Source organism: Lissotriton vulgaris, chromosome 1_1, assembly GCF_964263255.1.
Source record: "Lissotriton vulgaris chromosome 1_1, aLisVul1.2, whole genome shotgun sequence".
Lineage (NCBI taxonomy): Eukaryota > Metazoa > Chordata > Amphibia > Caudata > Salamandridae > Lissotriton > Lissotriton vulgaris.
The window spans coordinates 1193194602-1193221064 of record NC_141685.1 but is presented as its reverse complement, the minus strand read 5'-3'; the positions used below and the strand labels follow the sequence as shown (position 1 = coordinate 1193221064).

General features: G+C 44.9%; 1 protein-coding gene across 1 annotated transcript in view; it reads right to left on the bottom strand.

The window, feature by feature from the left end:
* LOC147748891 (myomegalin-like) overlaps positions 1–26463 on the bottom strand; it is a 1575921-nt gene that overhangs the window by 744503 nt on the left and 804955 nt on the right. Inside the window, exon 18 of the mRNA XM_086928761.1 lies at positions 12737–12874. Coding sequence (XP_086784887.1) covers positions 12737–12874 — 138 coding nt within the window. The remainder of the gene's footprint in view (positions 1–12736; positions 12875–26463) is intronic.

The following is a 26463-nucleotide window of genomic DNA, read 5'->3' as shown; positions in this document are numbered from 1 at the left end:
AGAATCCCATCCTTGACGTACAATGTAACATCAAAAGAGTAACCAGATCGGTCTCAAAGAACCAGAAAAAGTGAGTGCAGCTACCATCTTACCCAATGTTGAAAATAATGTTGACAATGCTACTGAGGATGTATCTATAATCAACCTATCTCAACAAATATTGAATGAAAATGAAATTAAGGTCTTGAAAAAGGGGTTGAGTTTTTGACCACTGGCCAAACCAGACTTTGTTCAAATTCATGCAGACTTGTTCAAGTTTGTTCCTGGTTTGAAATTAAAAAAATTCTTTGCAAGCAAATCTGGGTTTAAAAGGAAGGCTTGTCCCCCCTTAGATTGTATAGGTGTCATTAGCTGTTTAAGTCTCCAGGGTTGTTGCACTGTTGCGGAGCAGAAGTCTGGTCGAACAAAAAATTCATGCCCCAGACCCTTTCTAGTTTTAGATGGTCTTGCCAAGTCGTATAGAATCTCACGAAGTAAATAATTCTGCAAGTTTATAAGAATAGCTCTTGGATTTTTGTTTCCTGATTCCTGATCATGTTTTTTATTGAAGGGAAAGCGATGAGCTCTTATAACTTCTTTGTCCCAATCCCATCCACTAAGATCCTGAAAGGCATCTGAGAACATCTCTACAACAAATCGTCGAGCATCTTTTCCCTCTGCCTTTTCTGCCACTCCCAAAATACGTACATTGTTACGCCGGGCGCGATTTTCCAAGTCAGTTAATTTCCAATCAACATCTTTTCTAGTACTATCAAGATCTTTAATTGAGGTTTTTTGTGTAGCCAATTCATCCTCAACCGTGGATATACGGGTCTCAGTCTCCAGTACTCTCAGACTTGTGTCGGTGCTGGACTTAGCCAACCGACGAACAACATTCTGAAGTTTACGCACCGCTCCTTGAGTGCGAAGTCCCTCTGCCTTGGTTTCCTCTCTGTGAGTCATAATCATTCTATACATTGAAGTCTGTAATTGATATATTGACTTCAGAGTAACCTCCTCATCTCCCTCCAATATCTCTGGGGATTCAGGATCAGTTTCTACATTCTTGCCTGCTCCTTCCCATTGCGGTTGACTTATGGCACCTAGATTTTCAGCAGTTTTGGCCTCTATGACCCTACGGACAGTATTTGGAGCTCCTTCATTCAATAAAAAGTCTGGTCCAAGTAAATCTTCTTCTGAGACTTGATTACAATCATCGGCCCAGTTTTTCACAGGCAGTTGACCCTCGCTAAGTAACTCCTCATCCGGGTCAGACATGATTAAAACATCGGACATTGAAAAAAATTGAGCCTTCCTTTTAAACCCAGCCAAGCTTAAGGTTGTGTATAAGGGGAGAACGATTTATTTTGTATCAGAGATTAAGGCACAACAATTTCTAGAAACTTTGCAGTAATGACTTGCAGGATAAAGGTTAAAGATTACAATTACACTTAGATTGAGTGGCTGGGTCTTCTAGTTGTGCTTTATCTTTATGCTTCTTTTCTTTTTCTTTTTGTGTTAGAGGTATGTTACCTTTCAGGTCGGGCTGGTTCAGGCGGAATCAACAGCCCATACTCACTTTCCATCGATGAGGGCAATAGCCCTTACGCTTCTGGTGGGGGGGTTCTGAGGGAAGGGTGGGTTTGGGGGGGTGAGTTGGGGGGGTTGTGGGTGGGTAAAAATGTTTTGTTTTGGGGTGCAAGGACATACAGCTGAAAGACATTCTCATTTTAAGTTCATGATCCATTCAAGGCAGGTGTCGAAATCTGGAACATTTTGTTATTTCCGTTACTATGGGTTTAATTGTAAAAAATCACTAAAAGTATACAATGGCTAAATTGAATATTTGTTCTATTAATGTGTGTGGTTTAAATGATAAAAGAAAAAGGGGTATAATGGCTCAGATGCTCAAAACCATGCGGTTGGATATAGTTTGCGTACAGGAGACTCATATTGCTTGGCCTAATAATAAGTGGTTAAGAGATCTCGGATTGGAAGTCGTAGGATGCTCTCGTCAAAGCTCTACTATAAGAGGAGTGGCAATTTTAAAGCGATTTGGATTGGAGGAAATTAAAAAAGTTAAAGAAGACTTATTAGGACGATGGGTTATTGCTGAAATTAAAATTGGAGGATTAATTACCACGATTTGCTCCATTTATGCATCTGCACTGGATGATCCCACTACTCTTAATCTACTAAATGTGGAGTTAGCTCAATGGTCTTCTAATATCATATTATGTGGAGACTTTAATTTACATTTAGATGAAACCTATGATATCAATGGCAGTATTCCATATAAAGGTAGGAAGAAGAAGGTGTTTGGGGCACTTAAAGGGATTATCCAGGATTATAGAATGTTAGATGTTGGGTATGAGAAAAGGGGTGCGATGTTTGGCTATACTTTTTATTCTGCCCCGCATCAGAGATTTTTTAGATTGGATTATTTCTTCATATCTAGATCTTTATACAATGAGCTTACTCAAGTGGATTATGAGGTGTTATCAAAAATTATCTCAGATCATAACCCCATTACTCTTAAATTTGAATTAACTATTCCTTTCACCCCCCGATCATGTTCTTTTGACCGTAAATTACTATACGACTTATCCTATATTGACCATATGAGTAATTGGATTCCGGAATTTTTTTCACACAATAGAGGTACTGCATCTGCAGAAATAGTGTGGGATGCTTTTAAATGTGGGGTTCGGGGAGAAACGCTGAGCTACTCAATAAGAAAACAAAAGGAGGCTAGAACGCGAGAAGTATTAGAAATTAGAAATCTAAGAATGCTAGAGATTCAACTTATGCAGGCGTATAATAAAGGATCAGCTACTGAAAGCATTATAAAGGAGTTAATGACCCTTAAAGTCAAGATTTATCAGGGATTTGCTACAAAATTTGCTCAACAAATCTCTGCCTTTAGGACAGAGATTTATGAAGTGGGAGAAAACGCTGGTAAACATTTGGCCAAGAGGGCTAAACAAAAAGCGACATTTGCCAGTATTGATAAAATAAATAATCTGACAGTAATGACAGTTAATAAAATAGAAGATATTCTTAAAGTATTTAGTGATTTCTACTCTAAATTGTATACTGAGGAAGTTAGGCCAGATTGTTCAGATCAGATTACTCAGTTTGCTGATTCAGTTCTGGATGTTAAGTTATCTAGTGAGGAAAAGGAGAAATTAGACTTACCGTTTACCTGGGAGGAAATTGAACTCTCTCTAATGTCTTTAGTATCAGGAAAAGCAGCGGGCCTAGACGCTATCCCCCTAGAGTTTTTTAAACAGTTTAGATCTGTCTTAAAAACAGAATTAATGGGCTTATGTCTAAGAGCTCAACAGGGAAATGCTCCTCAATCATGGCACAATTCTATAATTACTGTGTTTCTTAAAAAAGGCAAACCCCTGTTATTACACTCATCTTTTCGCCCCATATCTCTTATAAATGCAGACAGTAAAAAAAATTCTAAAATCCTTGCCTTACGACTGTCCAATATTATTTCTCCTTTAGTTTCTATATATCAACACAGCTTTATCCCCGCCAGAGAAACTGCCGATCATATTCGGAGAGTGATTTCATTTTTGGATTGGTCCCAAGCAACTCGGTCTAATGTAGGACTTGCATTTTTAGACGCTGAAAAAGCCTTTGACCGGGTTGCTTGGGGCTACCTGTGGGATGCTTTATCTAGGAAGGGACTAGGCCCTGGTATAATAAGAGCTTTAAAAACTTTGTACATTGCTCCTAAGGCGTATATTCGAATTAATGGGAAGATTTCCCCTCCCTTTTTAATTACCAAAGGCACCCGACAAGGATGTCCCTGTTCCCCTTTACTTTTTGCTTTTTTTATCGATCCTTTAATTAATCGTTTTCTTCTGGAACAAAAAATCAAACCTATTGCTTTAGCTAATGTTAATTATCGAGTTTTAGCTCATGCTGACGATATAGTGATAACCACTACTGATGTTCAGTCAGCCCTTCCGGCGATTGATGATATTGCTAGGCAATTTGGCTTTTTTTCTGGTTACAAACTCAATTTGGAGAAAACTCAAATTCTTTGTTCAGGAGATAAACCACCTTTAAATATCTCCACTACTTCAGAGGTTACATACTTAGGAATTAGGATCTCCATTCCCATAGAGAAGATACCTGAACGTAATAAAAACACCATAATAACACAAATTAATGCTTCATTACAGCGTCTAGACCACTTACATTTATCACTTCATGGCAGACTTAACATTTTAAAAATGATGATCTTACCAAAAGTGCTGTATTTGTATCGTACAATACCATTAGAATTTCAACCGCTTTGTTTTAAAAACTTAGAAAGAAGTACTTTTCGGTTTTTATGGGGTTATAAACGTCATAGGAAAGCATCAAAGAAAATGATTCTGAGTAATGAATGTGGTGGATGGAATGTTCCTTACTTTCTTTTGTATTATTTTTCTGCCGTATTGCAATATATAAGTCCTTCAATTTTGGGACATAGAGTAGATGTGGAGAAACATCAAACTCCGTCAATCTATGAAATGATTATGGGTGAGAAAGTTAAGGGTAGTTTTCTGAGGATTGTAGAGCCCAGCTATCATAAGAAAACAAAATGTAAGATATTGAAAGCGGCTTTTGGAGTTTGGCAAAAAGTTCGTAAACATCTGAAACTATGTAAACTGAACTCTTATACTCCCCTTATATCAAAGGGATTGTTACGAGAAATGTTTTGTGATCTAACTATGTATAGATGGCAACAGAAAGGAATATGTTATTTGGGAGATTTGTTTAGCAATGATCAAATGCTTTTATTTCAGGATTTAATGAATACATTTGCTGTGGGAAGAAATGATTTCTTTAAATTTCTTCAGTTACGAAGTTATCTACAAAATCATCCTTTTATTCCCCCAGCCAGAGCTCCATTGCTAGAACTTTTGCAAAAAAAGCCCCGTATAGGAGCAATTTATACAAGTTTAATTCAGGAATATGGTGACGATTTAGGACAATGCCAGCTGAAATGGGCAAAATCTTAGATATACCGGATGTTGATATTTAGCTTTCGGTCAAAATGGCTTCAGATTGCCTAATAACAGGGATGATGAAATCACAACATTTTATGTGTATTCATAATTTGTATTATACCCCTAGTAAAGTTGCTAAGTGGAGTACGACGACAGGCACGAACTGCAGTCGATGCGGTCTATTTTCAGCTGATGAACTGCATATGTTTTTTTCTTGTCCTAAACTTTCTATTTTGTTCCAACATATGGATTTTTTTTTATCCATTATTCTTAAATGTGAGGTTAAGATAACAGCGGAGTTGCTGTTACTAGGTATTGAACATACTGTTATCAGGTCAAGATCAATTTCATATTTTTTATTTATTTGCATGGCTGCAGCTAGGTCTTGCATTACTAAGGAATGGATTAGCTCAACTCCGCCGTCTTTCTTTATGTGGCGTGAAAAATTATTGTTTATGTATAATATTGAATCCGCCATATATAAGTTGAAGGGGGTTAAAAAAAGAACTCTGGGAGAGAAAATTTGGGCACCAATTGCCGAATGGATTTAAGTTATTATGCTGTTTGATTTATATTCATATCTTTGTCATAAGTTCTTATGTACTTTATGAAGAATCTGTCTTTCTTTTTTCTTACTTGTTTATTGTATTAGCCATGTATCGCTGTATTTCCTTGCAATAAAATAATAATAAAAAAATAAAAAAAAGCAAGCAAATCTAATCAGTGTCATGTACCTATATATACTGCTACCAAATGTGGCCAGACCATTGAGGATATTGAAACAACTAGACTATTAATGTCATTGGATGACAGTTTAGAAATAGTTCCTAACATCCATGACATTCTAGAGGACCTGAATATTGCTACCAACTTAGAAGTTAACAGTGGTCTTAAAAAGAAGTCCACGTTCACTCCTATTTTAGCTCCGGGTAATATGGTAGATTGCTTTTATAAAGCAGTGACATCTGATCTTTACAAATTAGAGGACAAACTTCAAAAGAAACCATCTAGATTTAAGGACAATTTATCAACTGGTGAAAGAAATGCACTAGATCAACTTAAGGGATACTCCCACCTAACCATCAGAGAGGCGGATAAGGAAGGAAATATTGTCCTTATGGATAATAGCCTTTACCTGGAAGAAATTATGAGACAATTATCTGACACACAGTCATATACAATGATACCACATGATCCAACACCATCTACAATTCTATTAATCGAAAGAACACTTCGATATTGGCACAGTACAGGACTTTTGTCAGATTCAGAACTTAAATATCTATTCAATCCGACACCTAGGGCAGCTTATATATATGTACTCCCTAAAGTCCATAAAAACATGACTAGACCCCCGGGAAGACCGATCATTTCGGGGATAGGTGGACTTACAGAACATATTTCTGAATATTTCGACACATTCCTCAAACCGCTAGTCATACAACTACCTGCTTTTATTGAGGACACCAAAGATCTCCTCAACAAACTTGAACAATTTCCCTGGTCAGATGAATACACCTTGGTAACGCTTGATGTCAACGCATTATACACCTGCATACCACTTGACAGGGGAATGGGATGCCTCCCTGTATGATCACACTAAAATGCTATTAGAACTCACTAAGTTGACATTAGAAAACAACTACTTTCAACATCAATCCATTTGGTTTAAACAACACACGGGGTAGCTATGGGGGTGAAATATTCGCCCTCTTTTGCTAACCTCTATATGGGGTTCTTTGAATTACACCATATCTGGATAGATTGTCCCCATCATTTGACCAACAATATAATCTATTGGGGACGTTTTATAGATGACATGCTGTTAATTTGGAATGGTGACACTGAATCACTAACTGAATTTGTTGACTATCTCATGCATAATAACTACAATTTGTCTTTTACACATAGTTTTGACAAACAACAAATCGACTTCCTTGATGTTACATTGTACGTCAAGGATGGGATTCTGGAAACCAAACTCTTCCGCAAAACAACAGCGTGTAACTCTGTTTTACACGCGACTAGTGCTCACCCAAGGAGCCAGATTCGAGCAATTCCCTTTGGGGAAATAACCCGAATCAGGAGAAACTGTAGCACTGAAAATGACTTTACCAGCAAGATAACTCAACTTACAAAACGTTTTGTACAAAGGGGCTACAACTCTGACATTTTGGAAAAAGCAACTATTAGGATCTGCAAATGTAGTAATTTACTTAAAACAAAAAAGAACAGGAGGAATCAGAAAGACAACACACGTGTAGCATTAATCACAAAGTATCATTGTCACAGTATTGATCTTTATTGTATACTGCGCAAGCACTGGCATCTTTTACAATTGGACCGAGACCTTGATCCTTTTATCAAAAAGGTTCCCCAAATTACGTATATAAGGGGTCAGACTCAACGTAATCTCTTGGGTCCCACAGGACATAGCACTATCAAAATGGGCACCAACACCTGGTTACCATCTAAACCAAAGGGTTTTTTCAGGTGTGCAATGTGCAGTGTCTGCCAGTTTGCATGCAATAAAACTACTGCATTTTGCTACAATACCAATAAGACCCATCACATACAGGATTTCATTAACTGTAACACGAAATTTGTCATGTACTGTATTGTCTTCCAGTGCAATAAAATCTAGTACCATCCGTCCACTTAAGGAACGTATACAAGAACACATCAGGGCCATTCGCACCAACAATCTCAACTACCCTTTAGCGACACATTATAACACTGACCACAAATCAACAGACTTAATTAACATCAAATTTGATGGATTGCAGCCCTTAGAAGTGATCCTCGGGGCGGCAATAAAATACTAGCACTTAGAATACCTGAAACACAATGGCTGATTAAATTAAGAGCGGAGGATCAGGGATTGAATACAGATAGGGAGATGCATGTTTATCTGCAATAACAGTGTATACTTATCATAATCCTCAATTTCAGCATGTATTTCAGCATGTATACAAGATTCCACTAATATGCTATCCATTATTGTACCCTGGTATTTTTCCCATTTTATCCTATGATGCCACTGTCTGTTTTACTCCCTTTACTGCTATATGGTCCATTCTTTATGCTAATGAATACCGATGTCCTGTACAACATGTGGACGGTTCTTTATGTGTCACTCTGATATTAGAAATGCTAATGCGTGACGTCAATATCTGTTCTACCGATTGTTGAAGAATGTACATCTTATATATTTCTCCTCTCTTTGTTTGAATATACTCACTATGCACTATGTTATTTGTCTGCCATGTGGACTCTGTGGGAGTCTTGTTTGTACTTCTGCATCACATTAGTCAAATAATGTGTAGAATGAGAGAAAAAACTGTCTAAACATTGTTGTTAGATGTACTATAGACTACTCCCTCTTCCTTTATTCTGATCTATGTGGGTCTACAAAATTTTAGCTCATCTAATACCTTTACTATACATGTTCTTTTTCCATTTCTACTATCTGGTAACGTTGCCCATTACTCTTCATACTGCTTACTGGTCGTCTTCTATTGAGATGTCGCCATGACTTTACATTAAGTCGCTTGAGTATCAGTTTTTTTACAATATTTTATATTATATTATATATTGTTTATCCCCACTTTCATCCTAGGTGTGTATAAATACAACCACCTATTAATTTTTAAATATAATAAGGACTTTCATAACTTGTCATTTTTCCTTGTGTTTGCCATACTCGACACTCAGCCATACCCATTCCAATATGGCGGGTATTCCCCCAGGCTTCCTCATGACCGTGGACCATATCAGATTAGTCCGCTTTCTAAACACAATACTTGTAGACGCTGAGGGGAGGGGTTACGTTGTCGAATGCTCGGTGAACATTTAAAATGCCGGTTTTCTTTATGGAGCACTGTTTCTTCGGTCTCGTTACTATGCGGACCTGCATGTTCGTTCACAGGTAAGCTCATCTCTGCCCCTCCAGTAAGACTAGTATATCGGTAGAATTTTGTTTGTTGTGAAATATTTGCGTTAATATGGATGTTTTAAAATTTCCTTTCAGCCTCTAGACTCTTTGGGGCCCGAAGCGTATTTAGCTTTTTTCCAACGTTTATACCTAGCTTTTAACAAACCCGTTTTGAATAATGTTATCTTACATTATTTGTAGTTCGCTGACATCTCGCGACGTGGCAACCTTTATCTACTATCTCGACACCAGGTCTCTACCTGGGACTGTTGTCCTGTTTATTTTTTGTCAGGGTACGCTATGACCTGTTTTTTTGGTTTCATTGTTCGATGTTTTTTCTTTAAACATTTGAGGCTCCTAACATTTATAGTTGTCCATTCTATTTCAGGCTCTAATCATACAATTTTGGGTTCACAATATTTACAAATTGAGTTTATCATCTAACGTGTTGTGGAAACGGTGAGTATTGTGTACCAATGTTTTCGCAATCCTTACCCCCTTGTCATCTATCAGTTATATTTTGACATACCAATCACAAGGCAGTATACTCAATGGAACCAACTTATACAATCTACTAGTCGAGCATTAATTTATTTTCATTCTGGTCCGCAACCATTATTTGAGTCATTAGGGACTAGCAGTACGTGACATATCCAGTCCGTTCGTCACAATCAGCATGTCTCATTTGTATTATTCTTCTCTGTGTTGCATTAGATGCCGACATTTACTTTGAAACATCTAGCATATGGGTGGTTTGATTCAGATCACTACCATATGTTGAGAGGGGAGTCTGGCATTTATCAATGACCGGCTGCAGTTTCTCCAATTAGGATACTACTATTATGTGTGCAGTAGCGTTTGGGGTTTACATTTAATTACAATGCTTAACAAACGCCACAGCACCAATACAATATCTAATTACATCTACCTTTATTCACAGTGTCTAACTATTTATTGTTGTTTTTTTATAGTGTGGCTTGACACACTGGTCTAGGCATCATCGCTAGCCTATCCAGATTATTATCTTGGATTTCGATTACTTTGGATCTCTGTTCTACTGCTCATCTCCACTATACATATCAATGGTGAGAAAACTTGGTTTTCCTATATATTTTTTCTCTATGTAGGAGTAAGGGGTGCCTCACCAATAGTGCATCTCGGTCACCTGAGTTCTCTCTTTTTGTTCCCCCATCTTTTTGTGGATATGTGTATATCTATATTCAACTGGACATTTTTGAATATATGGGTACATCCAATGCCATATGCCTTATGTAATTATGAAGTCCTTAATTTTATTCCTCAACTCATTCTCTTTATAACTTTATGATATTTTATCTTTTGATACTAGGTCTTTTGAACCCAATATCGCATCTCACTTTATAGAAAAGAATTGGACGAATCTTGATAATTTTCCGTTCATATAGGTCAGTTTGCTAGTTGTATCGTGTACATATTTATTCTTTCTGGTGATGGCAATTTTCACTGGGTTACTGTATACACATCTATTTAGTTCTTTAGGTAGCTTTATAGTGTATCTCTTTATTCTGATCATCTTCAGTTTCTGTGCACAGATCGTTCTCTTTTGCACTTCTTGGATTATATATCCAGGTGATATTCTGCTCCCTGATGTTTGTTTTTACATAACTCTACACGGGTGTTTTCATCTTTATTTATTGACTTGATCTCTTCTCTCTTTACTCTTTTTCTTTTTGATTTAATTAGCTACTTAATCTTCTTGCTTCAATTGACTTTCCTTTCACCTTTTTTATGTTTTCTTTTTTAGGCCTGTAATGCTGTTTTAAATACATTTGATATTTAAATATTTATGTTAAAAATATTCTTGTTTCTGTTTCACAGCCTTGAGAAAGTCACAGTACTGATTGATGGTACTGACGAAACACGTGTCGGCTGTTTTTTGTTAACTCTACTTTTATGATAGATCTTCAAATAAAGGAAATGAAAATATGAACTTTTTGCTCTTCTATCCGGTCTGAACATGAACATCACATAATACTCACAAATTTGACTGTCGTTCGTGTATACTGTGACTAATTAGTAATTCAAATGTATTTGTTCTTAAGGATTGTGCTCTCCTTGACCCCTTTCTTTGTAGCTATATAATTGTCAATCTCTGATGGGCAGTAGTCTCTCTTGGTAGTGAGTGACAGTGGTCCATGTAGCACTCTGTCTTAAATTTAAGATTCCATTCTATATTACAAATCCAATACGATTGTTTAACTAAAAATAATTTGTGTATGTGCGGTTCTCTCCATTTTGGAAGCACCACTACCGATCTTTTTGTCATTAGGAAACAAAAGGGATTCACTGATCTTAGAGCAAGGCAGGTGGACGAAAGCATGCGTTTTGCGAATGGTTTCATTAGCTGACTTTCCATCAGGGGAAGTTGTTGGTAAGGCATTTGGGTTTACGGCTGCCTGTACTACTACAATCTCTGGGGAGGGGATGTTGTATCTGGTTCGGCGGAAGCAGGTCTATGCTGCCTTGCCACTTGCTTACTATCTGGTGGGCAAGATCCTGACTTTGCCCAGGTGCCTATCAGCACATCAATCAATGCCTCACTGAAGGGCAGAAAAGGTTCCAGATTTGTTTGTATGTGGTCAGGACTTGATGTGAGAAGATTAGTTTTGACCTCTGCCGTTGGCAGAATGAGGTGTACGACTTTCACTGCCCTCCTAAACACTGTTGAGAATGAGGTAGAGTCATCTGTTGCTATACCAGGGTTTGGTGATTGCAGGCTAATTTCTTTGAGGGTATCTAGCCCACTGGCTGTAGGTTTTCAAAAATGTCCTCATCATCAGGATAAGTATCACCTTGATCATTATCATCAGCATTATATGACACTTAGTCTGGGTCAGAGTGGTGTCCAGATAAAGGATTAATTTCAGTGTGTGATAAAACCACTGGATCCAAGCCGGTGCTGGGGACATCAGGATATTGTCTGGGGTTGCCAATCTGGGCATCCTAGGAAGTGTCGGACATGGCATTGTCATCGGAGCTGAAGCCAATGTCGCAGCTGGTCATGGAGTGAAAGAGGACTACAGGCGAGTGGAGCGGTCTGTGCAAGGGACGAATCCAGCGATTGGAACCCAACTTGTATCCCCATCGGATCCATGGCGCTCGAAGGAGCTCCAGAGTTATCTAGTGAAACACCAAATATTTTGTCCATGGCCAAGCAAATGTCTTGGAGCTGCTGGCATCACAATCTGTTGTGGATTGGACTTGATCTGGACTAGGGGAAGTGTCAGTTTCCAAAGCGGAGGCCGACTTCGTGGCCTGAAGGTGCCTGCAGTATTTCATAACTTCAAATGGTGGGATGAAGAGGACCCATGCCTTGATATTTTATGTTTCTTATGGGATTTGCAGCACTTTCCTGGGCCTTGTGATATTGATGACAGCAGGCCACAGAAGCAACCTCTGAAGTAAGAGCGATATCGACTTTTACTGAGACACAGAACCAAAACATTTGTGGCCACATGACAGTCTTACTAACAAGTTAATATAGGCCTTGATCCTGTTCTCATTATACAAAAGATAGTTAGTTTAAGCATCAAGTACTTTTACACATAAAAGGACAATCACATATACTAGTAGGACATTTCTCCAATTTAAGTGAATGACTGCTTGCAAGTAAGAGAAATTTTCACAGTCAGAGACAACCTCTCCACCCATCGATCAGCACTACAATTTTTAAAGAAATCTAATTTAAGATGAAAGTGGCATGGAATGTATCAGGAAAGGAATTAGTTAGATCCTATAAAGGTTGCTAATAGACGGCGAGTCTCCCTACCTCCTGAGATCGATTTCCAAAGCCGTCTTGGACTTGTGACTCCAGAATTGTCACCTTCTCTCTAAGTTTCAGGACTTCTTGTGTCAGACTTTCCACAACTGGAACTTCCTCCGGGTTAACCAATTGTACTTGCAGATCCTAAAAGTTAAAACCAGAATGTTTAAAAATATTTTAACAGCAAACGTTCCATTTACATCAGAACAAGTTAACTGTTCTTTAGGGTCTAGGCAGCTAGGCAGCTACACAGTTTAATCTACAAGAGGTGCATGAATCATCAAAAAGCTCAGTGTGTTGTACAATAATTTTCAGATATTCCTAGATGAAATGAAAAAGATACTTGCCAAAAGGCAACAAGGTACGCTCACATCTAGCAAGACAGTTAAGGACAAAACATGATTGGGAATACATAGGTTCAATGCGGGACTCTGATTCACACGGAGGGAGGTAAGGCCGAGATATCGAAGAGATTCTCTGAATCCCTCTACTCTAAAGACACAGCCCGTGCCTCTCTATCACCAAACTAAATGAAGGAGGTCACAATTCCCCAGTTTTCAGAGGCTCAACAGGCAGAGCTGGAAAAGCCTACATGAGTGGCTAGTGACTTATTGAAACAGCACAAATCCCAAGGCCCAGACAGGCTAACAGCCCAAGTCTACCAAATCTTTAGTGCGGATCTGAATCCCCATTTCACCTCCCTCTTTCACTCTTTAAGAGAAAAACATGCAGTCCCCCCTCAATGGAAGAAGCACTTTACTGTTCTCCCTAAATATGGGAAGGCCCCTAGATCACGTGCCTCATTCCGGCTGATTACTTTGTTAAACATAGATGCAAAGCTTTATACCAAAATTCTAGCTAACAAACTGGAAGGCATTCTTACAGATTTGATACACCCTGATCAATCAGGATTTATAAAGGGGAGACAAACTCCTGGTAATCTACGACGAGTAGTCCACTTGATTACGAAAGTAGAGAAGAAGAACATTTCAGCAGTGCTGTTGGCACTTGATGCCAAAAAGGTCCAGGGGTATCCTCATCAAAGTCATAAGCACTGAATATTCCAGCCCATGTGCGGGACCCCGGAAACAATATGAAAATATATATGTAGAAAACTCATATCTCGTTCCAAATATATGTAAATACATATATCATTTTTCTCACACCAATGCAGCTCCAAAACCAAGGCTAGACAATGTAAACACTTGTATATGTACAGCAATTAGAAAGTAAACAAAAAACACATTAGGTCAAATAGTCCTTGAACTTTGTGTTTTAATGAGTAAAAGCACTCCTAAATCTTGAAAATTGCTCATAAAAGACATTGTCAGCCATACGCTGCATTGAAAAGTGAATAACACAGAAACTGAAAGCCTTTTCAGCTAAAACTGGCACCATGCCTTTAAGGCAGCCATGACCTCAGGCTTCCCATCATGCCTCAGGGGTGACAGTTAAGTCAGTTGTTCTTTGCATAACCCTGAAGTCAGGGCTAAACCACAAGTCAGAGACGTACATCTCTAAATGACCTGGGTAGGCGGTTGGTGTGCTTATGACTTTGATGAGGATACCCCTGGAAGAGAAGTAGGATTACAGGTAAGTAACTTATGCTTCTCTTCCAGGGGATCCACATCAATAGTCATAAGCACTGAATAGAATAGCAACCACCTGCAGGTAAATGAGAAGTACATGACCCTACTTAAAAAAAACAATCATAACAGCCCAAATTAGCTGTTAAACAGATTCCGCAAGGAGGCCTGGCCTACCAGGGTATCTGCTCTCGTGTCAGAATCAAGACAGTAATGTCTGGTAAATGTATGGACGGACCTCCAGGTCGCCGCCTTACAGATTTCAGACATGGGTACATTATTGAGGAAAGCCGCAGTCGCAGCTCTCCCTCTGGTGGAATGCGCTTTGGGAGAAAACCCCAGGGCTTCTGCGCTAGCTGGTAAGCAAGCTCAATACATGAAACGATCCATCTAGAAATATAATGTTTTGAGGCAGAACGACCTGCTCTGATCGATCCATAGTTAACAAAGAGATGATCAGAGTGACGAATACCCTTAGACCTATCTAGATAGAATTCGAAAACTCTTTTCAGGTCTAGGGAATGCAGAGCCCTCTCAGCTGGAGTAGAGGGATTGGGAAAGAAGGTGGGCAGAGAAATGGTCTGATTTACATGAAAATCCGACACCACTTTAGGAAGAAAGGATAGATGCGTCCGTAGCACCACTCTATTCAAATAGAACACAGTATAGGGGTCAGAGGAACAGAGAGCTTGAATTTCGCTAACCCTACAAGCGGACGTGATTGCCACCAAAAAAGCTGCTTTCCAGGAAAGAAGTTGTAAAGTAGCTTTATGAATGGGTTCAAAAGGTGGATCCATCAGCTTTGATAGCACCTGGTTCAACTCCCAGGGCGGAGAAGGAGGACGCACTGGAGGGTACACTTTTTTCGACCCTTGCAGGAAGTCCTTGACCGATGGTAACTGGAAAAAAGAGGTTTGAGAAGGTGACCTCCTATAAGCTGTTATAGCAGCTAGGTGCACCTTGATGGAATTAAACTTTAAACCTGCTTTAAGCAAGATATAACAAATAAGGAAGAACTGCTTCTTCTTGACATTGAACAGGACCACATATAGAATCGCTTCCACTTGCATGCATAAGAATATCTTGTGGAGGGCCGCCTTGCCTCTTTTAGGATGAACATGCAGTCCTCTGGCAGTCCTTGATGCGTACTGTATGACCTCAGGAGCCATGCTGCCAAGCTTAGTGACGGAAGGTTGGGATGGTGAATCCTCCCGTCCATCTTGGACAACAGGTCCGGCCTGCATGGTAGCCTCTTGTGAGGAGTCACTGACAGGTGAAGCAGGTCCGTGTACCACCATTGCCTCGGCCAGTCGGGGTGATGAGGATCATCGTTGTGCACGAGTGTGTTAACTTGCTCACCATCTTCGGGATCAACAGAAGGGGTGGAAAAGCATACACAAATCCCCCTGACCAGTCGATCAAAAGAGCATTCCCTCTCATTCCTGGCCGGTAGAACCTGGAGGCAAAGTCTTGGCATTTTGTGTTTTGGTCGTCCGCGAACAGGTCTATGGTGTGATGACCCCAGGATTTTAAAATTTCTTCTACCACTGCGTCATGTAGGACCCAATCCTCCCTGTCGTCGAAATGACAGCTTAGAGCGTCCGCCCTCACATTCTGCTCTCCTGGGAGGTGGACTGCTGTGATGGACAACTTGCGAGCCAAAAGCCAATGCCAGATCCGTTGTGCCTTCAGCGACAGAGTTCGTGAGCTTGTTCCCCCCTGCTTGTTCAAATAGTACATTGTGGTGGTGTTGTCCGTCTGTACTAGAACTGAAGCTTCGTGAATCGAGGGAATGAACGCCTTGAGAGCTAGGTGGACTGCTCTCAGCTCCAGCATGTTGATGTAGTAGGTACTTTCATTGTGCGACCACAGACCTTGCACCTGTAGTTGACCCATGTGTGCTCACCAACCAAGAAGGGAAGCATCCGTGATAAGTGTCCGGGAGGTTGATGGAACAGAACTCCCACCTGCATATTTTGCCTTTTGGTCCACCATTGAATGGAAGCTCGAGCTGCGTCTGAGAGAATGATGTGATCGTCCCAGCGAGCCGACTGTTGGTCCCACTTGTCCTCCAGATCCTGAAGAAGAGGACGCATTCGAAGTCTGGCATTCGGGACCAGAAAGATGCATGATGCTATCAACCCTAGCAGGGAGGCAATCCGGCGCACTTTCTGGGCCTTGTTGCAAAGTACCAGCTGCCATTTCTGGGTTATCGAAAACTGTCTCTCCTCCGAAGGAAACACTTTTCCTACTTCGGAGTCTAGCCGAGCTCCTAGGAAGTGAATCTTCTGGGTGGGTTGAGAGACTGATTTTCCGAAGTTGACATGTAGCCCTAGTCGCTGGCAGAGCTCTATGCAAGTCTGGAACTGACTTCTTACGCTGTCTGGGGAGGGACCTTTCAACAGCCAATCGTCCAGGTATGGGTATACGAAGACCCCTTTGCGGCGTAGAGCAGCTGCTACCACTGCAACACCCGGGGAGCCGACTTCAACCCAAACAGCAGGACTTTGAACTGATAGTGGGAGGTCCCCACCCGGAACCGAAGAAATCTTCTGTGACTGGGGTGTATTGGAACATGAAAGTAGGCATCTTGGAGGTCCAGCGAGCACATCCAATCTCCCCCTCTGAGATGTGGATATATTTGGTGAAGCGCTAACATGCGAAATTTCTCCTTTTTGACGCACAGATTGAGAGTTCGCAAGTCCAGAATGGGTCTGAATTCTACCTTTTGCCCCTTTTTTCTGACCAGAAAATATCGGGAGTACACTCCTTTTCCCCTTTGAGACACTGGCACTCTCTCGATGGCGGACGTCCCGAGAAGAGTGGCCACTTCTTTTTGCAGAAGGTGTAACTGATGATTCGATGTTGCCATCGGGGGAACAGGTCGAGGCTGATGACTGAAACGAAGACAGTATCCATTCTGAAGAGTAGATAACGCCCATCTGTCGTTTGTGATGTTTTGCCACTCTTCCAAATGACCCGTAAGGCTTTCCCCCACTGGAGTGGTCCACGGCGCTGGGGGAAGTAAAGACTTGTTGTTTTGACTGAGCTTTGCCGGTACTGTTGCCCTGGCGTTGATTCCCTCCTCCTCTGGAATTACGCTTTCCTCTATACTGGGACTTTTGCTGACACAGATGGTCTTGACTCTTCTGCCAGTTAGGGGTTTGAACCCGTTTTGAAGAGCCCTTGTTGTAGGAGCGGTATTTCTTTTTGAATTCTTTTTTCTTTTCGAGCCCTACCGCCTTGAGAGTGTCCAGCTCTGCTTTCATGCGCTGCATCTCTTCGTCCGTGCTCGTTCCAAACAGTGAAGTCCCTGAAAAGGGCAAGTTCAGAATGCGCGCTTGGGCTTCTGGTTTAAAGCCGTTCGGCGCAACCAGGATGATCTCCTCGCCGATATTCCATGGGCATATCCATGCGCCACCAGGGTAGCCCCATCCGCTGCGGCACTTATAATTTGGTTGGAGACTTTACTGCCCTCCAGAAAGATCTCCGCAAAGTCCTTATGGTCTTCTTGAGGGAGCTTGTCCACAAAACGCTGTAGAGAATCCAACTGGGACCTATCGTAACGCCCCAAAAGGGCCTCTGCTTTGGAAACCTTAAGAAAAGACGCTGAAGTACTACAGACTTGTCTCCCCCACAAATCTTGCGTCTTGCTGTCCTTGTCCGGAGGTACAGTAGCAGAAGAGGAAACCGCACTGGACTTCTTCGCTGCTGCAATGATTACTGAGTCCGGGGTCGGATCAGCTCTTAGAAACAGAGGGTCCTCCTCTGGAGATTTGTATTTCTTCAGGATCCTCGCCGGAGCCGCTTTGACCGTTGCTGGAGTGAGGAATTACTCCATCACCGGATCTATAATACCAGGCACTAAAGGCAAAAGGGGTTTAGGTGGCGACCTATGATGCAGCGTTTCAAACATCAATGAGGTCTTGACCTGCGGAGTTGTTAAGGGAACTCCCAGTTTTAGAGCCTCTCTACCCAGTATGTCCTGAAAGGTGAAGATATCATCGATCGGAGATACCCTTGATGGCGGGGAATACGTCAGAGTGGGCGAGTAGCCTCTATGGGAGCGTGTCGGAGAAGAAGAGGTAGTAGGTGATCTTTGTTCTCTCCTCCTGCTCCTAGATCTTGATCTAGGCCTGGGGATCGGACCCTGGAGCGTGATCTTTCCCTACGGCGAACCGGGGAGCGTGATCTTCCCTTGGACCTCACTGGAGAGCGAGACCGTTCTCTAGGCCTAGAGAGAGGCTGCTGCAATCGAGACCCTGTCTCCTTGTCTGTAGCCCAGTGATGTAGCAGTGCATACCATCGTGGAGACAGTCTGATGGTAGGAGTCTGCTGTGCGGCGTCCCTCACTGGAGAGGGTGCAGGTATTACATCCTTTCGCCCATGTGGAGTAGGTGAAGGAGAGTGCCTTGATCCTTCGCCGCCCGACGTGTAAATGATCACATCAGGGCCGGAAGATGACCTTGATGAGGAAGACAGGCTCACAGGAGTAGCAGTGCGACTGAGAACCACGATGCTCTGGAGTTCTCTTCCTCTTGGCAGCGTGACTGATGCTCTCTGGAGAGCCCTGGGCACATTCCGCAGCTAAAGCTGCTCTTGAGGACCTTTGAGATGTAGGCCCATGACTCGAAGACTGAGCCGGCCGGCTCGACGTCTCGGTGTATTGTGCCACCACTGGCTGATGACTCTGAAGAGACTGCACTGGAGTCCCATGTCTCGACGTAGAACGCCTGTGAGGGGATGTCAACGGAGGTCTTCTCGACGTCGAGAGCCTATGACTCAAAGCCGACGGAGGGTGCTTGGTCGCTGAATGCCCTCGACTGGACTGCGATGGATGTCTCGATGACGAACGCCGATGTCCTGTCGATGACTGTGAATGCCTCAACGTCGAGCGTCGATGGCGAGACGCCGACGGAGGATGCCTCGACGTCGACTGTCGATGGTGGGACGGCGACGGAGGGTGCCTCGGCGTCGATTGCCGATGGCCTGGCGACGACGGAGGGTGCCTCGACGTCTAGCGTCGATGATGGGACGCCGACGGAGGGTGCCTCGACGTCGAGCGTCGATGATGGGACGCCGACGGAGGGTGCCTCGACATCGAATGCTGATGACTAGGCGTCGACGGAGGCTTCGACGCCGAAGACTGGACGTGAGGCTTCGACGACGGAGGTCTCGACTTCGATCTTCTATGCTCCAACGCCGACCTCTCCCTCGACGCTGCACGTCGCCTGGTTGATGGCAGCGGAGTTACCTTGACTCTCGACGCTGAAGTCTTCACCGTCGAGGGGAGTTCACTCGTCGTCGGTGGAACCTTTGGAGAGCATGATGATACCTTCAGTGTCAAATTGCTTCTGTCAGGATGTACAGCAGTGGAGAATGCGTGCACCATGTTTCTGTATTTAGTACATGGTTGATCATATGCTATACAAATTAATACCATGTTGGTTTAAAGTTTGGCTTTGGCTTGACAAGTTCATACAGCTGACTAAACTGCCGTGACCCCCAGTACACTGATCTGTTGGAGCCTTTCCTGTGGGCACCACAAATCTTAAATGGTGAGGCTGTTCATGTGGGCCATGCAGCCAGTAATGAGTCTATGTGTTCTCCAATCTGCATAGTAAATGTTTTGTTTCACTACGTTTGCGTTGAAAACACTAGACCCTCCAAGTCTGTAGTTACTTGTGACCATTACCTGGGAAGACATTCCTACAACAGCCACATTTGCAACTCTGCATTTGGAAACAACTTAGTGCAAGACATCAACATTCTTGACAGTTTCATTATCAATCTAACTATCAGCACCGCCGCAGCGTCTTGTAAAGAGAAAGAAGCCTTTGAAATCTATCACGTATTCTTAGCTGGGATATACCTTATCTGCCGCTGATTTCGGAGTAGCCCTTAAGACCATAAAGGTCTGCTGAGAAAACAAGTGGGCGATTTTGATATTGATGGTGCAACCCAATGAATGGAGCAGGAGCACTGTGTACTGCATGTTAACACGCTGTTGAAGTGATCTCATTACCTGTAGTCTAAATTCAAGTTTTCAGCCATACACTTGAGCATAGTTTTAGCACTGGGAAATACTGACTGACTGTCTTAGTTCTAGCAAGCGTCTCTACATTTAGTGGGCCTTTGTGTGGTTGTGCAGCCCTCCCTATTACTGCTTGGTATGCTGAAGGGTTCCATAGTGGAAAGGCCTTCACCAAAAATGGCTCGAATGGTTCATTGTTAAAGGCATTTGCTCTATAATCTTACCATACATATTCTTCCTTCAATCGTTCCATGGAACTTGACAGTTGAGTAGTGAGTCTGAATAGACAACTCTATCTAAATCAGAATGTGAATGGTAGGGTGGAGATTGCTGAGGCGTTGTGGTGTTCAGTGCTGGCCACTTTCCTCTTTTTTAGGATTAAATATTTTTATTGAGCATGTCAAGACAGGATGGATACAATACAGCCGTATAAAGTCACTCGCCAAACCGACAAGTGACGGGCAAAGCAATGCATCAAGTGGGAATAAGGCACAGGTCTTAGGTACGAGGGTGCAATTATACACAGCAAGCCGCCTACAACCCAGTTTGGGCCGGCCGCGTTTAAAAACAGGGCAACGTGCATGCATGACTGAGCGTCGCAACCGGCTCCGACATGGCGAAGGACCGAAGATGTGAAACCATGTCTCGCGGCCTACTGTCCATCCCTCTGACTCGCCTTACCCCCTTGCCAGAGGCTGCGTAGTCCGCCAGTTGCTGGTGTATCTCCATCTGTGACATACATATAAACAACCCGCCCGCTCCCAACCCCACCAACCTCACCCCAATAGAAACCAGGCCCTCCGCCCCCCCACCCCCGGTCTTCCCCAACAACTCCACCCCCCCCCGGGTGGTCCATTGTCCGTTCTTCTGTCCAATCTCCTACATCTACCCCACTATCAGACGGGCCCATCCCTCCCCTTCTCCTGTACAGTTTCCGTTAGCCGCAGCAGTCTCAGATACCTCGGGCAAGTTACTTCCACAAATTCAGACGACAGGAGGGCCAAAAATGGCCTCCAAAGCTCTGCATACCTGGCCCCCTCTCCAGCTTTATATAGGGAGAGCCGTTCCATGCCCAATACTGTCCAAAGGCAGTGGAGCCAGCCCTGTCGCGTAGGAATTTGCGCCGACCACCAGTGCGCCAGGATATTCTGCGTCGCCGACCCCAGCGCAATGGCTATCAAGCGGCCCCTCCTAGACCTCAACGGATAAGTCAACGCGTTGGGCAACCCAGAATGACATACAAGGAAAAGCGCGGGATTTCTGTGTCAAAGTGGGCATCCACATCGCTCAAGACCTGCCGCCAGTAGTCATGCAGGCACCTGCAGTCCCAGAGGATGTGTTTTAACGTTCCCAAGTGGCCACAACCCCGCCAGCATAGAGGATCTTTACTACTATCCATCTCATAGAGACGCTCCGGGGTGTAGTACCAATAGGTCGCCACTTTCGTGAGCGTGTCTGTGAGCCCCATGTGATAGGCCGAGTGTCGCGCTCTGTAATATATTCCTTCCCATTCCTTGTGTGAGAGAGTTCTTCCCAGCTCCCGGTCCCAGCGTGCCCTACTCGCGCTGCATGTGTACTTGTGTTTGTGCATGAGTGTTTTATAAAGGTCTGAGATTATCTGCTTGTCAGTTGTGCGAGAAATCAGCCAGCGCTCAAAGTCAGTCATCCGCCTGTCCGCTGTAGATCTGATCGCGGGATTAAGAGCCCAGTGTCTGACCTGGAAATATCGGAGTCTCTCGGACTCGGGGAGGCCATACTCTTGACGGAACTGCGGGAAAGGGACGGCTCCCTCCGGCCCGTACACATGGCAAAGAGCACGGCAGCCCGCCGGCTTCCAACGTTCGAAGGCCTTCTTATCCATCCCCGGTTGGAAGTCAGGATTGTCAAGGATGAGCGTAAGTGGCGACGGTAAGGCAGTAAGACCTAGGGAGACCCCTACCCGATCCCAGATCTCAATCGGGACCCGGGTGATGAACGAAACGTAAAGGTTGGGTGGCCTGTGTATACGGTGCATAAACGGTATCTCCTGCAGGGCCTGGTCCTGAAACAGCCAGTGTTTCCCGGACTCCCAGCGAAGCCATTCCGCCAGGAAGCGTAGTTGTGACGCCTGGAAGTATATCGCCAAGTTCGGGATTCCAATTCCGCCCTGCTCCGGTGCGAGCATCGCGATCTGCGCCTTCAGGCGGGGCTTCCTCCCATTCCAAATAAATTGGGAGAGCTCTGACTGTGCCAGCTTAATCCAACCCTTGGGTCGAGTAAGGGGTATGGTGCGAAATATGTACAGTATTTGGGGGAGAACCGTCATCTTGACAGCTGCAACCCGTCCGAGCCATGACAGCGGATAGTGTTTCCATTGCCCTAGCTCCTGTCTGATTTTCCTCCGCAGCTGGGAGTAGTTAATATCCACCGTAGTCTGAAGAGAGGGGGCCAAACGTATCCCGAGGTATGGAACCGCCTCCTTGGCCCACTGCAGAGGAATCTTGCCTTGCAACTCTGCACGAGTGCCTGGGTCTAAGGACAGGTCTAACGCTTCCGACTTCGTCATGTTGACTTTAAAGCCTGACACTCGACTAAACCTAATTAGGTCGTTGAGGCATGCCGGGAGAGAGCTTCGGGGTTCGGCAAGGGACAAAAGGACATCATCGGCATACAGGCTTATAGTATGCACGTCCCCTCCGAACTTGATCCCTTTGACCTCCGGATCCATGCGAATTAACTGCGCCAGCGGCTCCATATATAACGCGAACAGCAGGGGGGATAGTGGGCACCCCTGCCTGGTGCCCCGTTCGATCTTGAAACGCGGTGAGGAGCATCCGTTCACCCGGACCGTAGCCGAGGGGTATTCATAGCAGTTCAATACTCTGGTCCTGAACTTAGGACCCATACCTGCCTTTACCAAGACCTTCTCCAAATAGGGCCAGTGCACCCGGTCGAATGCCTTCACGGCATCGATGGCCAACATCATGTATTCCCCCTGCATTCGAGATGCTTTTTCCAAGAGATGGAGGGCTCGTTTGGTGTTGTCGGAGGACTGGCGCTCCGGTATGAATCCGGACTGGTCCGGATTGATCAGTCCCCCCATGTATGGGGCCAACCTGGAAGCAAGAATCCCCGTGTAGAGTTTGAGGTCCACGTTCAGAAGGGAGATGGGCCTAAATGCCCCACAGTCCGTGTGGTCCTTATCCCGCTTGGGTATGACCGCAATGGAGGCCTCAAGTAGATCTCCCGGGATCGTCCCATCCTCTGCGAATTAAGTGAAGAGCCTAGAGAGCAGTGGGGCAAGCTGTACGCAGAAAATCTTATAAAAGCTCGCCGGGAAGCCATCCGGGCCCGGAGCCTTGCCCAGCTTAAGTCGGGAGATAGCCGAGATAACCCCCTTCGGCCGGATGTCCCTCTCCAGACTGTCAATCTGTTCCTGAGTCAGAGCTGGCAGTGGGATCGACGCTAAGAAATCCAGTTCGGCGTCTGGGTCGGACGGACTGGCCTCGTATAGCTCTGCGTAGTAGTCACTGAAGGCTTCGGCTATTGCCTGATTTCCTGTGACAGGTAGGCCGTCTCTTCCCCGCAATTCCTGAACCTCCCGTTTCTGTGTAATTGTGCGCAACTTGTGCGCCAGGAGGCGCCCACATCTGTCACCGCCAGTGTAATAAACATGCTTGAGCCTCAATGCTGCGTATTCCGCCCTGTCTAGATCAAATGCCGCTAGTTGCTGACGAGCAGCTTTCAGTTGACGCCATATTCGAGGAGCCCCGGTCCTCCTATGAATCTGCTCCAGTTCCCTGGTCTTCTGGGTGAGTTTGTCTCTTTTAGTTTGGCGGTCCGCGTTCTCCGCCGCCGAGATAGAGATAAATTCTCCCCGTAAAACCGCCTTTATAGCCGCCCACTGAGTGGCCAATGTGGTGTCCTCGGTACTGTTGTGAGACAGATAATCTTTTATCGCCCTTTGGATTGTGGCGACCGTTTCCCCCTTGTGCAGCAGTGATTCTCGTAGCCACCACACCCTATTGGCCCGTGGTGTCACCGGCCCGGAAAGGGTGATGGTGACCGGCGCGTGATCGGAGAGAGACGCTGTGCCAATCTCGACACTCGTGACAAGAGACTGCGTAGGCACCGAGACAAGCAAGTAATCTAGGAGGCGTATGTTTTGTGTGCAGCCGAAAAGTGAGTGTAATCCCTTTCCCCGAGGTGCAGCGTGCGCCAAGCATCTACTAGCCCTAGTTACCTCAGGCGAAGCGCCCCTGCCTGTGAAAGCGCCCCCACCTGGCTAGTGCGCTGGCAGGACCTGTCTAGCAAGTTGTCAAAGACTAGGTTGAGATCTCCTCCAAGTAAGAGATGACGATCTATTGTGTCAGTGGCCTCAGCAAGCGCTTTATGCAGGAATTTCTCCTGCCCCTCATTGGGACCGTAGATGGAGCCAATGGTGTAGTTCAGTCCACCAATTGCAGACCTATAGACTAACAATCGACCTTTAATTTCCGCAAGTTTACCCAGTACCTTGCCTCTAAACTTGCGAGCAACTAGAATTGCCACACCGGCCTTCTTATCCGGACAGGATGAATAGAACTGAAGGGGGAATTTACCAGACTGAAGGCGATGACAATCCCTGGCCAGCAGGTGTGTTTCTTGTAGGAGGCATATGTCTGCCTGAGACTGTTCCAGGAACAGCAGGACGGCTTTACACTTCACCGGGTTGTTCAGTCCTCTCACGTTCAGTGTGAGAACAAGCACCTCACTCAACCCCTTCTATGGGAATATGACCCCTACCCTGCCATGATATCGGGCTCGATCTGTCTGCCTGTGAATCCCCGCGTCAAGCCTCTGGACTCGCAACCAACCCTCCAGGACACCGAACTGCCCCCCCCTGCCGACCATGGACCCCCACCGATTCCCTCAACCCCATCTACCCTCCCCATCCCATCCCCCGATCAACCCCATCACCTTCCTCCTCCCCTCCCCTCCCCTCCCCCAAACTTTGGAACGTAGTAACAGAATATGTCCATTGTCCACACATGACCAATCAGTATGGAAAACATGTTGGGGAAATGTGTCCGGCTCCATTGATTCCCCCACCTGCCGCCGACCACCTATTCACTCCTTGCCCACGCTCAGGGACTCCGAGGCATTGAGATCAGAGTTCATCTGTTGTCCGTCGCCACCAACTCCAGGGCCGCTGTCTCGACCGCCGCTCTCTGACCCTCCTGAATCCCCCCTGGGGGTGGGCGTCTCGGCCTGCGCCTCCTCTTTTGCTATCGCCATTGACCGGTGGTCCTGGATTCAGGGACCCCCCCAGCGGGGGAGCCTCCCTCTGTCTCGGGCTCCTCAATGCCCAAGAGTTGGCATGCGTGAGTGACCTCAGCTGCTACACTTTATTCTCCTATGTGTACACCAGGCGGAACAGGTGTCCCCAGCTGTACGGTATGCCGAGGCTTCTCAGCTCGGCGGTGACCGGCTTGAAGGACCTGCGTTTTTCCAGAGTGATGGCGGCCAGATCCTGGTATAGGGTTGGTGAGTGACCGCCAAAGGAGATGGACCCCATCTGTCGCGCCTTGCCTAGGATCTCTTCCTTAGTGCGGAAGTGCTGGACGCCGACTAAAATGTCTGCCGGCAGTGCCGCAGCTGTTCTGGCCGGGCCAGCCCGGTGCGCTCTGTCCAGGTGTATGTCCGTGTCCGCCGGCCTGCCCAAGATATGGTTGAAGAGGCTTTGCGTGAAATGGAAGAGGTCTTCAGTGTCAGGGGAGTGCTTCACCCCTCGGATCCTTATGTTATGTCGCCGAGAGCGGTTCTCCAAATCCTCGACATGGGATTGTAGGTCGACCTGTTGATCATGTATGCGTATGATCTCCTGCTGAAGCGCCTCAATCTGAACATCTCGGCTATCGCTCTTCGTCTCCAGGTCCGCCACTCTCTCGCCAATGGCGTCTGTGTCCCGACGAAGCTCCCGAATCTCCTCCTTCAGTTCCGTTTTAAGGAGTCAGAGGTCTTCCCGCAGGCCACTGAACAAGGACTCCAGGAAAGTCTTAGTGATGGGCTCCTCCGTGCTCTGCGACCCGGCGCTGGGCGAGCTGGCAGCCATTTTGTTGGTTCCTGTCTGTTGCCCAGGGACTTGGGGCTCC